At 27.7% G+C, this 13630-nt stretch overlaps 8 protein-coding genes across 8 annotated transcripts; 3 read left to right on the top strand and 5 right to left on the bottom strand. All coding sequences in view use genetic code 6, as the record gives it.

The window, feature by feature from the left end:
- Positions 1-103: 103 nt before the first annotated feature.
- SS50377_25286 (uncharacterized protein) lies at positions 104-1777 on the bottom strand (the record flags this gene model as incomplete). The annotated part of the gene is made up of 1 exon (XM_067909119.1): positions 104-1777. One exon carries the CDS (start codon positions 1775-1777, stop codon positions 104-106), a length of 1674 nt encoding a protein of 557 aa, XP_067763940.1.
- Positions 1778-1884: 107 nt separating this feature from the next.
- SS50377_25285 (uncharacterized protein) lies at positions 1885-4695 on the top strand (the record flags this gene model as incomplete). Its single annotated transcript, XM_067909118.1, has 1 exon — positions 1885-4695. The coding sequence occupies one exon, from the start codon at positions 1885-1887 to the stop codon at positions 4693-4695; it is 2811 nt and encodes a 936-aa protein (XP_067763939.1).
- Positions 4696-4862: 167 nt separating this feature from the next.
- SS50377_25284 (Ankyrin repeat-containing protein) lies at positions 4863-5780 on the bottom strand (the record flags this gene model as incomplete). The annotated part of the gene is made up of 1 exon (XM_067909117.1): positions 4863-5780. One exon carries the CDS (start codon positions 5778-5780, stop codon positions 4863-4865), a length of 918 nt encoding a protein of 305 aa, XP_067763938.1.
- An 851-nt stretch (positions 5781-6631) lies between these two features.
- SS50377_25283 (Dual specificity protein phosphatase CDC14A) lies at positions 6632-7750 on the top strand (the record flags this gene model as incomplete). Its single annotated transcript, XM_067909116.1, has 1 exon — positions 6632-7750. One exon carries the CDS (start codon positions 6632-6634, stop codon positions 7748-7750), a length of 1119 nt encoding a protein of 372 aa, XP_067763937.1.
- Positions 7751-7761: 11 nt separating this feature from the next.
- SS50377_25282 (uncharacterized protein) lies at positions 7762-9135 on the bottom strand (the record flags this gene model as incomplete). The annotated part of the gene is made up of 1 exon (XM_067909115.1): positions 7762-9135. The coding sequence occupies one exon, from the start codon at positions 9133-9135 to the stop codon at positions 7762-7764; it is 1374 nt and encodes a 457-aa protein (XP_067763936.1).
- Positions 9136-9204: 69 nt separating this feature from the next.
- Positions 9205-10221, top strand: SS50377_25281 (uncharacterized protein; the record flags this gene model as incomplete). Its single annotated transcript, XM_067909114.1, has 1 exon — positions 9205-10221. One exon carries the CDS (start codon positions 9205-9207, stop codon positions 10219-10221), a length of 1017 nt encoding a protein of 338 aa, XP_067763935.1.
- Positions 10222-10250: 29 nt separating this feature from the next.
- SS50377_25280 (uncharacterized protein) lies at positions 10251-11183 on the bottom strand (the record flags this gene model as incomplete). The annotated part of the gene is made up of 1 exon (XM_067909113.1): positions 10251-11183. The coding sequence occupies one exon, from the start codon at positions 11181-11183 to the stop codon at positions 10251-10253; it is 933 nt and encodes a 310-aa protein (XP_067763934.1).
- Positions 11184-11246: 63 nt separating this feature from the next.
- SS50377_25279 (uncharacterized protein) lies at positions 11247-12200 on the bottom strand (the record flags this gene model as incomplete). The annotated part of the gene is made up of 1 exon (XM_067909112.1): positions 11247-12200. The coding sequence occupies one exon, from the start codon at positions 12198-12200 to the stop codon at positions 11247-11249; it is 954 nt and encodes a 317-aa protein (XP_067763933.1).
- Between the last annotated feature and the right edge of the window lie 1430 nt (positions 12201-13630).

Here is a 13630-nt window from a genome sequence, read left to right as displayed (position 1 = left end):
ATAAAAATTTAATCTCGTATTTTTATTATACATTTAAAAGAAATAGAGAAATATTAGTTTGATATTTTTAAAGTTATTTATAAGAATTACTTTAAATAATATTTCACTCGACATCGAATATAACACCTTTTTCGTACGTTTCTGATTTTCCTTCAAATGTGAGAGTCTTGCCCTTAATAAGTAGCAGTTCACTTTCTATTCCCTGTACTGATATTTTTGGTGTTCCTAGATTTAAAAATAAGTTATTATAACATAAGAAACATATAGATTCGTTGTCTGTTGTTACCAAGATTGCTATCAGGTCGTTGTTTTTCAATTGATTAAAAAGAACCACCAACATATTTCCTGAATTATAATTTCTACGTTTAATGAAAATTGGAAGTTTTAAAGTAGAATCGTTCTTTTACTTTGAAAATTAGTAACATAAAATTGTAAAGTATTCGTTATACTTAGATTAAATATCAAGAGGAATGTCTTATAAATTCGTGATTTCTGGTTTATAATTAATTTTTTTATTTAATGATAAAACACGAGACTGTACGTTTATTCTCTGTTATAATTTGGTATCGTGTTCTCCGCTCAAAATTAAACTAGCTTAATTATTCCTTATGAAATTTGATTCAATTTTAATACTATTATTCCTTGTGATATTTTATTTTTTAGTAAAATTTTATAATTAGGAAACTTCTAACTAGCTTTCGTTTTATGTATTTTGCATAATTTCTTCATTACGGGATTAATTTCTTGACTAACTCATACTACTTTCCAATTTTTATTTTAATTCCTCCTTGGCACGCTTTTTTAAAGATTCTGAGTCAAGACCACTAACATTAAGTGTTTTTTATAACTCTTAAATTGCATAACTAGCTGTTAAACTTCTATATACAGCTTATTATTAATCACTCTAAAATTATAAGTAATCCTATGCATCTTAGTGTAACTGTTCAGAATCATATGATATATAATTCTATTATAAAGCTGAACTGAAATTATTATCAACTTTTATCTAGTTTACAATAGTTAGTTTGAGATTAAAGTTTAGAGTTTTCTCATTAAATAAATCAACAGGGCATGTAGCGCATTAAATACTGGTAGAATTATCATCTGTATATACTTATTCAGATAATCCTACTAAATTAATAACTTTTTCAATTCTAGTTTTTTATTTTTAGAATCCTAATTTCATCGATTCTAGCATATTAATAGAAAATTAGCTCCGTAACTAAACTTCTTTTAGTGACTACTAATAAATATTGGCAAGTTAACTTTCTGCTTTAATTGTTTCTTTGTTGGTTTCGTTAATTAAAGACGTCAATTAATTAATCTGATTTTCACTAAACGCAGCCATAGATGAATAAAACGTCGTTTAATTTAATTTTTACTATTATGTTAAATGAATATACTAATCTTAGACTTATATTTTAGCTTTGTATAATAATACTATGTTTTTAAGCTCAATTTCAACTAATTCTGAATTTTAGAAGCGCATAGGAAGTCCTGTATAAATTATAAACTCTTTTGATTCTTAAGTTGGTGAAAATTTCATCTCAAATGCCTATATTGCTCCATTTAGTAGCTTATTTTCATTTAAAATGAATTACTTAATAGAATTTCTTCTCAAAAATTCTTCAATTGGAATTATAAATATAAGCTTTGGTGATTTAAAGGTTGGAAACCGCACCAATTCATTGAGTTTAATAGGAATATTTGTAGCGGCTTGTAGAATAAGATGTATGCTTAAAAATTCAGAACTAGATGAAGAAATATCAAGATCCATTTTTTTGTATTCTATTATATACATTGCATATTTATTTGATAATTTAAAAAGTATTGTCGACCATATACAATATATATTAATATATGACTATACTTATTAAATTTCAAATGTAGAAATCCAAATCAGTATAAAGAACTACCATTTAGCAGCCTAAAAAGCCAATAAAAACTAAAAATTAAACTCCTAATCTAAATCATATAGATATGTTTGATCATAGTTCTCCAGCGGGAAAGTTGGTTGAATAGGCATTAAAGCATTCTGAAAGAAATTAAAATGATTATCTAAAATCTTTTATAGCCAGTTCTATTGAATAACTTAATCCTAACGAAAATATTTACAATATCAAGAAAACTCCATAGTTAGATCCTTAGGTTTAAGAGGCATTATTAGAATCACAGGCACAAAGAGCATCATTAATTAATTCTATTCTTCATCCTAAATAAGAAATTTCATAAAGTAATATGCAATAAAATAATGGTGAAATTTTAAGACGATTATCTATTTTAGAAAATTAAATTTAATATTAAAGATAAAACTAGGTTAATCCTAATGCGTAAGACTATATTAAACTTGAAAATACTAATACTCTTCTTTCTAAGCGACTTATATCTATGAATGGAAAACTGAAAATAATGAAAAAGATTCTATAGTAAAACTAAAAAGTATACGAAGTTGAAAAAATAAATCAGAATAGATATTAAGTTGATTTTAATTTATTCAAGGATTCTACTACTAAAAGGTATACTGATTTACATATTATATAAAATAAATAGGATGGATTAAAATAATCATATGATGATAGATTGATTCAATTAGAGAAAAAATAAGATAGACTTGTAGAGATTATAAGAAAATAAAAAGATAAAATTATAGAATAGGGATCAGAGTTATTGAAGCTATAATAAAATGATAGCAATAATGCTAACTAGAAATATTTTACAATGATTAGTCAAATTAATCAGAAGATTTTATTACTTTAATAATCATAAGATTTATATAAAACCAATTTTAATGACGATATTTAAAGAATAAAATAAGACTAAGCTAGTATTATTGAAATGTAATAACAGACTGAGCAGTAGTTATAAGAAGTTACGCTAACATCTGATGCTGTTAAAATGGAAACAGCAAATGTTATATTACTTCTGAATTAATAGAAAAAAGTAGAGCCAAATAATGATTTAGATTAAATTAAAGAAATGTTATTAGAGGAAATAATTCCCCAAATTGAATAGCTTTAATAAGATTATGAAGAAATGGGAAATACTGTATTCTCAAAAACTATTATTAAAGGAGAAAATGAAGATAAACTTAAGGAAGATGATTAAATTAATAATCTTTTTAATTTATCAGAAGAGCTTAATTTTAAAATAAATACTATTCAAACCTAAATTATAGAGATTAATAATAGTATTGAATAAATTTAAGGAAAACAGCTTCTCAAGAGTAAATTATTGGATTCATTAAATAGTTAATAGGATAATGATGTTATATTTACATAGTTAATAACTTTAACTGAAGAAAAAGATTAATTAGCTAGAAATATAATAGAAATTTAAGAATAATATAACAGATCTTTAGGTATAATTAATGAAAATAAGGTCAGGATTGAAAGCTTAGAAGTTGTTACTATGGAAATTAAATCCTTACCTAAAAGTAACTCTTTTAATATTACAAAATAGGATTATTCAGAATTGGTTAATAAAACAAATGCTATTCCTATCATTTTAGAAAATTTAGATAAAATCAATTGCAAAGTGATTGAGTCAGAAAATTAAACAGAGAAAGATGAGATTAATAATAAACTTCAACTTTTAGAGGACAAATTTAATAGTACAATAAATAATAAGGAATAAGAGGAAATTCAAGATGTTGAATAAATTCATTCTATTTTATCATAGTAATAAGATGATATACTGCTACTAAAAGAAAACCAGACACATAATAACGATTTAATATTAATATTTTAAGAGGTTTAAAAATAAATTGATTTAATTTAAGATAAAATTTAATAATTTGATGAAGATTTATCAAAACAAATGCTGAATAGCGAAGTTAGAGATGCCAATAATATCGAAAAATTAATCTAAGAAAGTATAGCATTTATGATGAATTAAATTGATAAACTAAAGCATGATATTTAAGTCAATAATTTACCTATTACAGCATCTGTAGTTGAAGATAAGTTCAATAATTAATATATTGAATCATTGCCAGTTTAAGATTTATAAAATTCTGAATTAACGATTAACTAGGATTAAATAAATGCAATTCAAGTAAACATCACTCAGCTATAAGAAAAACTTGAAAATTTCGAAATAATTGCGTCCAACTAGGAATAGCTCTAATAATAGGCCCAGCATCAAGCTTAAGAGATTGCTTTAATTAAGTGCCAGCTTTCAGAAATTCAAAGTATTATTGACCAGCTTGAGCAGAATCAGTTCTAAATTCAGTAAACCTCAGATCCGTGCTAGATAGACATGCTAAAACAGCAGGTCCATATTATCGCAGAAAAGATGCATGAAACGAGTCTTAATATCAGCAATTTTGAGATGCCAGACTCTTTGGCAAACTCGCAACTGCAGAACTCAATTCAACAGTTGGCCGACAGCCTAATAAACACAGAAGACCGCATTAGGTCACTAGAGCTGAATGTATCGCAATTCAAGCCGGATATCCGCAAAATTGAGCGCGATTTGCAGGCAGAGAAGCTCAACGGGAGCCACATCGATCAAAAGTTGGTCGAACTGCACGAAAGGATGAACTTCATGCAGACGATGTTCGAGATTCAGTCCAGCCAGGGTAAGCAAATTGACATAGAGGGAATCGAAAGAGAATACGAGAAGATGGAACAAAATTTCGAGCCAACGCAGACCTCATCCTTGTAGGATGACGTATTTAGCAGCAAAATTGATTGAGTAATGATATATCTCACAGAAAATCTTCTATTCGGGCCTCCAGAATTGCCGACTGATTCAGAGTAGAATTCGAAAAAAGCCTTCTGTTTTCGAAAGAATTGGCAGTAAGCTATCGTTCTAAGTTCTTTTGGTGGTGATAGTCGACTTTGTGTATGGGTTCTTGCTATTCAGTGATGGCATCCAGATCTAAAACTTCCATACAAGTTCCCATTTATAAAAGTGCAACAAGGTAAATTATTGATTTATAACCTAATTAGTTTCTTCATGTTTAATCTGAGTAATTTTAGTAATAAATAATGAAATAAATGACATAATGCTTGTTTTTTCTTTAGAAACAATGAGTATTACTCAATACTTAAAGTAATATTCAGTATTATTTTAACTTCTATTTAATTAAAATTGCTCGAAGTATGCAATTTGTTTATTTTAAGAAACTAGTAGTTATAATTATTATCTATAATATAAAATTCACCATTTTTTTCGGCACCAAGAAACTAAATTGCTTCTTTGTTAAAATTTTCAACTGCATAATCTAGTGCACACTTTCCACTCCTATTAGCAATACCTATTTCAGCTCCTAAGAATATCATCAATTCATTCCGTCCCAATTTAACTGCATGTATTAAAGCCGTGTTACCATCTGAGTCTACCCTACGGAGCTCACTTTTCAGCTGCAAGATAAGTTATGCAAAATCCATTTTGACACTTTCTATTAGTGCAGTTGTACCTTTGAAAATAGGATTTTGTTAATTTAAAAGAAGATTTGCTAATTCGCTCTTCCCTTACTAAATTGAATAAATAAGTGGAGTTAATAATTTTTAATCGAAATTTGTTCGATTTCTGAAGATAAAATTCTGGTTATTTTCATCAATCGCAGTAAGGAGTGAGAATGTTGGCGAGTCTTAAGAATTAGAAGATGATGAATCTGTGGAATTTAAATTTTAGGTGCACGTCGAATTACTTGATACATTTGATTTATTTTTAGATAATAATCTAGGTTATAGTATGATGTTAGTCTGATCCCGCAACATTCTAGGTGATTTCATTGTTTAAGGCGTTGCCAATAGTGTGGCTGAACATCCCATGGTGGAATGTCTGATTATTAGAAATTAACTATATAATAATGAAGAATATTGATTAAATAAATCAAAAATATTCTTTACCTAAAAAAGCGATGAAAAGGTTCAAATTTATTAACTTTTAGATAAAATATTCCATAACTAGTATTTGACTATCAATTTAATAATATTTTTACGTCTAGCAACTGCATATTGGTTAAATACTTTTAGAACAGAAAATTATCAAATTTAATCTATTCGTTTTATATCATTGCTTAAGTATGAAGTGTTAAAAAATTGCTCAGTGTTTTATTTATAGTGCTTAAAAACAGTGAAGTAAGAATTTTAAACTATTGTTAAACAAGCATTATTAGTAAGTATGCATAAAATTAGATATTACTTATTTTATAATATTAGTGTTCCAAACTTATAATGTTTTATTTCTATAATTCAAGATAAGAATTTACTTGTATCGCGATGTAAATACTATCTTATAATTTTTGTAGTAATATCAATTATCTAATTAAAATTATAAGTTATGGCAATCCCAATTCAAATATTTTTTACAATAATATATATGTTTGCTAAATAATATAAAACATAACCTTGTAATAGTTTAGGGATAATTTATTATATTTCAGATCTTAAGTTACTTCTATATTGTTATACTGATAGTTATGTCTAATTCTACTACGTCTATAACATATGCATATAATTACCTTTCTGAAAAATAGAAAATAGTGCAGAATGAGTGATATTTACAGTTCATTTATTTTTAGTATTATTAATCATGATACTTGAATATTTTATTTTATTTTTATAAACCTAATAATAGAATACTAATTATATGTATTAAAAAATTAGGCAATATTCTGATAATGGGCGATGTATAGTTTCCACCAAATCTTATATTCAGTGTAATGGAGGACCAAAGTATACCCTAAGGAAACTCAATATGTCCAGTAACACTGTACAAAGCAGAAAATTTACCAGAGTATATTGGACCTTTTATATTACCAGATCTAGTGGACTTTTTACTATAAACCCTGAATATTAAACAAAAATTTAATTTGATAACACCAAAAACTGATATTGCTATTGCTAATTCTGTATTTTTTGCAGGTGCTTATTCACTTTTTTCAGGAGTAGATATAAATCAAGTTATTGGCATCACAAACACTTTATAGCCTATAGGTTTTAGAGATGCAACACCGGGTATATCTCACTATTAGCTTCTGTGTGAAGATTTATTATGGGCACTTCATAGAGCTCTAACACAAAAAGTGTTCAATTTGTAGCTTTTTAATATAGAATTGTTCAGATAATATTACACTAAAGAGAATGGGCTAATTTCTATTGTGATTCCAAACAAAATATTTGCACTACCTTCTCCTATTTCCGAATCGTCTCCACTTTTTAGCACATGGCCGTTCACACCGTAACAAGCAATAAAGGAATTAAAATCTCTAAATGTTACTGCAATTGTCCGCCTGAATGAGTCTTTGTACAACAAAGTTGAGTTTGTTAGAAATGGAATTCATCATTATGATTTACCATATCCTGACGGTTCAAATCCTTCGGATGAAATTGTTGAAAAATTTCTTAAAATTTGCTATTAAGAACCTAGAGTGGCAGTACACTGCAGAGTTGGACTTGGACGCACTGGAACAATGATTGGGCTTCTATTGATGCAACAGTACAAATTTACTGCCCGTGAAGCGATAGCATGGCTGCGATTAGTTAGGCCAGGTGCAGTGTTAGGAGGGCAATAGTAATATCTATGCATCCAAGAAGGCAGACATTGGAATATTTAGCAAAGACAAGACTAACTACACAAGCGAGAAAGCTAGACGAGCGATGAGGTTATAAAGCCAAAAGTCGTCAAAAGAGCGGCAGCATCAAGAATTCGAAGCCCAGTAAGAAAGGTATCGTCTCCAATCAGGAGCAGCCAGTTAATTGGTCTTCCAAATATCCGAAACTACAGCGGTCTAAAGTGATTATGTAAAATTCACTCCCTAAGCTTAAGCTTGTTTTATAAATTCAACCTATCCTCTCTTGCTCGCTTAACACGCTCGCTGTGGCTCGCAATGCTGTCCATCAGGTAGGCTGTAGTAAGTGGCACACCACCACCAAGTTGGAGCTGTCTCTGGGTCTTCCTCCTCTGATCTTCGGGAAGATTATCAAAATCTAGCAGCTATGTCGCTAAATTGTCTCTGTCGTCCTGATCCAAGGCGAGTAGATTGCACTTCACAATTTGTGGAACTTTAGTCGTGTGTGATTTGTTACAGTTTTGCTGGACGTACTGAATCTCACGATTTTCTTATAGTCGACGTAGGTTATCCCTCTCTGTTTATTAGTTCTTCTTCTTTTCTATGAGCTTTTCCTAGCGCTCGAAGAATTCGATTTGCGACTGATCCGGATCGGAGTGCTTGTTCTTCGTATTAGTTACTGGGGAGAAAGAAAATACTTCAAATTCTTGTAGCTCTTTCTTCTTCTGATTTATTATCTGCCGGTTCTTGAGTTACTCGATTTCATCATAATAGCGCTCATTAAAATCTGCTTATTCTTAAGTCAAAAGTTTTGAAATCTAATTGATTTCAGGTCTAAAAGTATAATTTTCGGCCTCTTGTTGTTTTTCAGATCCTTACTACTAAATTTCACGAATTTTAGCCTTGTATGCTAAAACGTCTCTACGCACTTTACGCTCAACATCCATTTCTTCACATGTGCCTATCATTTCGCGGTCAAATTATTCCTTCAACACTTCGCGTTTAACTAGGAACCGGCTATATTCGCTATGCATCTTTTCAGCATGGAGAATCTATTCTTGTTTATTAGGCTTGACCGCATATTCGGATAACGACGCACTTTCGATCAAGAGTTCTCCTGGTTTAACTCGAGGTTAAGATAGTTTATCGTAGATATTCCCCTCTCGTTTGAGCGATGCTGCATATTCTGTGATTTCTGGATAGTGTGTATCCTCTATGGCTTGTAGATTGCTAGTTTTAAGCATTGATGCCTATATATCTAGTGCTCTACGCGTTTCAGCTAGGTATAAGCTAGCTGGATTCAATTTTGGGTTGAATGTGAGCTTTTATTGCTGTTATTTTTGAATTTCGTTAAGAATTTAATATTTTTTCTTGCTGTGTTCTTCATATTATTTTTAACGTTAGTTAAAAGGCTTGTTAACAGATAAATTTTAGTTGATTCTTGGTTTTCCTGTAACTTCTAACATTTCTTATTAGAGTTTTGTCTATTTAAGATGTTCTCTTTACTATTACTCTTTGATTCTAGCTTATTGCTACTTAGCTAGTTATCTAGAGTATACATCTGATTTTGCAGGCACTAGTGACGAGTTTATATGGGACACAGGGATCTGCATTTTAATGAAATGACACGCGCAACATATTTAATATTAAATAGATATAATAATAGTATAATTGATAATAAAATGAACGAAACATCACTAAAAGCAGTAGTAATTAACAATCCAAAAGAGTCAGTAATATGCGCAGTTCTGAATGAAGATTACTTATTTTTTGCTTTAGAAAATGATTTTAGAATCCACTAACAGGTGTTGAAGGCAAATCTACCTCCTCTTAATCTCCCCTAGGTGACTGGAAATGTGATTTCGCTCATTTTAAGAAAAAAGTATATTCTTATTACAACATAATCTCAGATACTGATTTTCAATCTTGTTAATAGTCAAACTACCATGCTCATATTTTTCAGGGATATTGGAATAATACCAGTTTCAACATCGATACACTCAACACAATCCATGGACATAGTTGCTGTTTTTGGTCTTAATCTCCAAAATTCATACACAATATTTTTTGGAGTTGATCCAGAACTCTAGAAGGAAATTACCAAATTTCAATAATTTAAATTACAAAGCACACTCAGCCATTCGGCGTTTCTAGCTTCTGCAACTGAAAAAGATGGCAACTTCACAGTTTTGATTTTGTATGCTAGCCAAAAATAGTATATTTAAGGACTTGAAATAGACATAATAATTGATTCAGTCAGTCGACAAAATACTGGTCAGAGCACTCTGACGTATAAGACTTCTGTCTAAGTTAGAAAATTTAATGAAATTGCATTTCAGTTCTCTGGTGATGCTAAGTCTGGATTATGTATGAGTAAACCTAAAAGTTCTATTTTCACTGATTGGGGTAAACCAGACAGCGATAGTTTAGTAGTTTTGGAAGTCAATTAGATAATTAGATTCTACAAAGTTGTTTAAGATAGCATTTGTATTATTACTGAGAACTGTGATTTTTACATGTTAAAGCTAGATGAATTTAATTAGGAAAGTCAAAAAATTAAGACGCGAGAGTATTAAACTGAGTTAAAACATTTAAAGGATTTAAGCTATGAGGTCAGGCGGCTTAAGGGTAGATTTTTAGATTGTTAGATAAACACAGAGGGAGAGATTGTGTTAGTATTGACACAGGATAAAAAGTGAACATATGAAATTAGGATAAATTTAATCAATCAGTTATCTATTAAATAGTTTAAAAAACTTGAGAACTTAGCATTTCGTTTCGCTTCATACAAATTACAGCAATTTTTTGCCCAAGTCTCATAGTTCTCTGGTAAATTTTATTTTTGGATTTATATAGTAGTTTTGACTAATTGATTTGTGAGCTTAGTGTCAAATTATACTGATTGTTCAACTGAAAAGGAATTTTTGTAAAACCATGATGTACTATCTTGCTATTCAATATAATCTAATATTTCTTATTTTTCTGTATCTGAAAATATTATAATATGAGAAGTTAAATGATCAAATTCAAAAGGATTAATAGTGATAATAATATCAAAAATATTAACGTTACTTGAATAATGAAGTTAACGAATGATTTCAAGATTTAATTTCTCCTACTTACGAAAAAGCAAAGACTAAAAACTGATTGTGGGATAAAAAATACTTAATAAAAGTTGACCTGTCATATGTTTATCAATATTGTAATCATACTAAGTTGTATAAAATGATGAAAACAATTCATCCTACGAATCATAAATAGTGGCTTAAGAAAATCCTATTAGATGTAATTTATGACTTTCATCTATAAGTAAATTATCTTTTATGATATTTCTATGTATAATTTTATGCTTCTATAATCTTAAAAGTATTGCCAGAAGTTACAACGCAAAATATTCAAATGACAGAGGATATTTAGTTGCTTCCTTAATATACTCTGTTTATATTTCTATGACTCCTTGTTATATTGTTATATTCTAATAAAAATCAAAATTAGTCATAAGTGTTTCATATAATTTTGTTTAAGAACAAAAAAGTCCACTATTATTATTGGTGAGGAATATTTTCTTTACAATATACTATTTTTATGTTAATGGATCAATAGCCTTATACAAAAGTTTTTCCTCAGTTTCATCATAGTTAAATAATTTTACTAAATTCATGACTTAGATTTCAAGTTTATATCATTAATAAATATAATTATTTTATAATGATTAATATAGAATTCATTGGCAACAAAAAATACCTTTGTCAATTGTACCATTTTTATATATTTTCCATTCTGCACCTAATAGAATTCCAAAAATCATCATATCTAGTTCAGTATATTTTCTCATTTAAGAAGTATGACTAAATTCTTCTTCCTCTGTTAATGTACTTATTAGTTCGTTAGATTAAACATTATCTTTATCTATAATAAAAACAGGTATATCTTCTATATTGCAGTAGTTTTTTCCACCAAACCATGTTTGTAGAAATAAGCTTATCACATTTTTCTCATTATCACTGGTTTCATTAATATTATAAATAAATCTACCTTTTTAATTTAAAATAACGCACCCATCAAAGCAACTACAATCAGGATCATAAGATAGAATTCTTTAAATTAAAAATTAACATTAAACGATATATTTTACAGTTAAATCTAAATCTTTAATACGTTTAAAAATTTATGGCTAATATTATTAAGAAAGTGGTACTGCATTAAATGATGGTTCTTGCAATAATTCTGCAGAAAATGAACCAAGTAATGCTTCTTTTAATGATATCAGACATTCTGGATATCTTGAATAAGTAAATAATATTTATGGAGATTTTGTATTTTTAATAATTTAAATTAAACACTCCTATAAATTATTTGCTTCAATTTAACTATAACTAATTCTTTTTAACAACTGTTTTAAGAATTATTAGTTATTATAACATAAATATAACAATTATAACACCTATTAACATTATGAAATATACAGAGAATTGACAATATCTAGTTATAGAAATAAACTGTTCTTATCAAATATTAACATACCTTTATTTTTATCATTCCACTATATTTAACTTGTTTAAAGTAAATCACAGTATATATTGTTAACAAATACAAATAATTTCAGCGGGAATAAAAGAACTGATTCTGCAATTTTGCAAGAATATTTAAGGTAATCTTATAAATCACATAATACCATATTGAGATAGGTTAATACTTCATTAGTAGCCAATGAAAGCCTAGGTTATATATAATTAAATGAATCAATATGTTTTAATATTTATTAAAAGTATAACTAACAAAAATAATCGTGCTATGCTACTGTCGTAATATTCGCTTTAAGTTACCTAAATGATATTGCATCTTAAATTAGGTCTAGTGATGTTTTATTTTCAGATAGTTCTTATTTAATTTATAAATTTTATATTGCTTATGTATTATGCTTATTAATATTAATTAACTAGTATTAATTTACATAATTAAACTAGCTAATATGTATTTTTAAATGACGAAGTGTATGATTTAACATAACAATTTTAGTGAAAGGTATAAAGTTTGACTCTTTTATTATAACACTTATAACTGGTTCTACATTTATTATATTGTCTGGGTCTAACTTTCTAGCTTGGAATATAACATTAAGTAATTACTCAATTATTTATAGTGGATAAAATATATGCTAAGAATATTATTCTTATAATTAAAATTATTCTAACTATTAATCATTAAATGCACATAATGATAATAATGATGCCTTCGAAATAAAATAACCATATTTAGCACTATTACCGGCATGTAAATTATTATGAATGAAAATTTACTCAAAATAATTAATATCTAGTGGTGATAAAGGAGAATTATTGGCTTAAAGAATTTTAAAATCGTCAGTTTTTAATTAATCATCATCATAAAGATAAAATTCTCTATATAATAAAATAAAAATTGCGGAAATAGCTTGTTCAATAGACAGATTAGGTAATTACGATTAAGTTATAATTGATTTTTCTTTAAATATACTCTTTATATAACAATAGGCTAATTAAATATCTTATTAGGTAATATGTAATTTATTTATTACTTAAATGAATTATTATTCTAATTATTTTGGATAAATTAATTCAAAAAATAAATCTTTATACTCATTAGAGATTATTTTTAATATATTGAGTTTCATTGATTTAACCTCAACACTAATTGGTAATATCTGTCTTTGATAGTATAGAAACTCTAAAAGTTCTTATTCAAACTACTCTAAGTCATGTAATTTTTTGAAAACGTTTATGATATCTTAGCGAGGTAATTATTATCTATACTTTAAAATTTCTATTATAAACTGATCTTAATCAATAGTATTTATGATCTAGTTCGTAAATTAGCTAAATCTCTAGCTGATCTATTTTTTATCCCCCTATGAGTGTTGCTACATGATTTGCTAAAATAATCGATAAAATAATTAAGGAGGACAAAATTATAATATTTTTAGACTATAACTTTTGCTTTAAAACTATACAAATTAAATTTCTTTTGTAAGTACATACTCAATTATGTAAGGGCCTATTTTTTCTAAAAATTGTAATTCTTCTTTAGTATTTTTAACTTATAATAACAAATAAATATTTATTGATGATA

Source organism: Spironucleus salmonicida, chromosome 5 (assembly GCF_000497125.1).
Source record: "Spironucleus salmonicida strain ATCC 50377 chromosome 5, whole genome shotgun sequence".
Classification (NCBI taxonomy): Eukaryota; Fornicata; order Diplomonadida; family Hexamitidae; genus Spironucleus; species Spironucleus salmonicida.
This window is presented reverse-complemented; position numbering and strand designations above follow the sequence as displayed.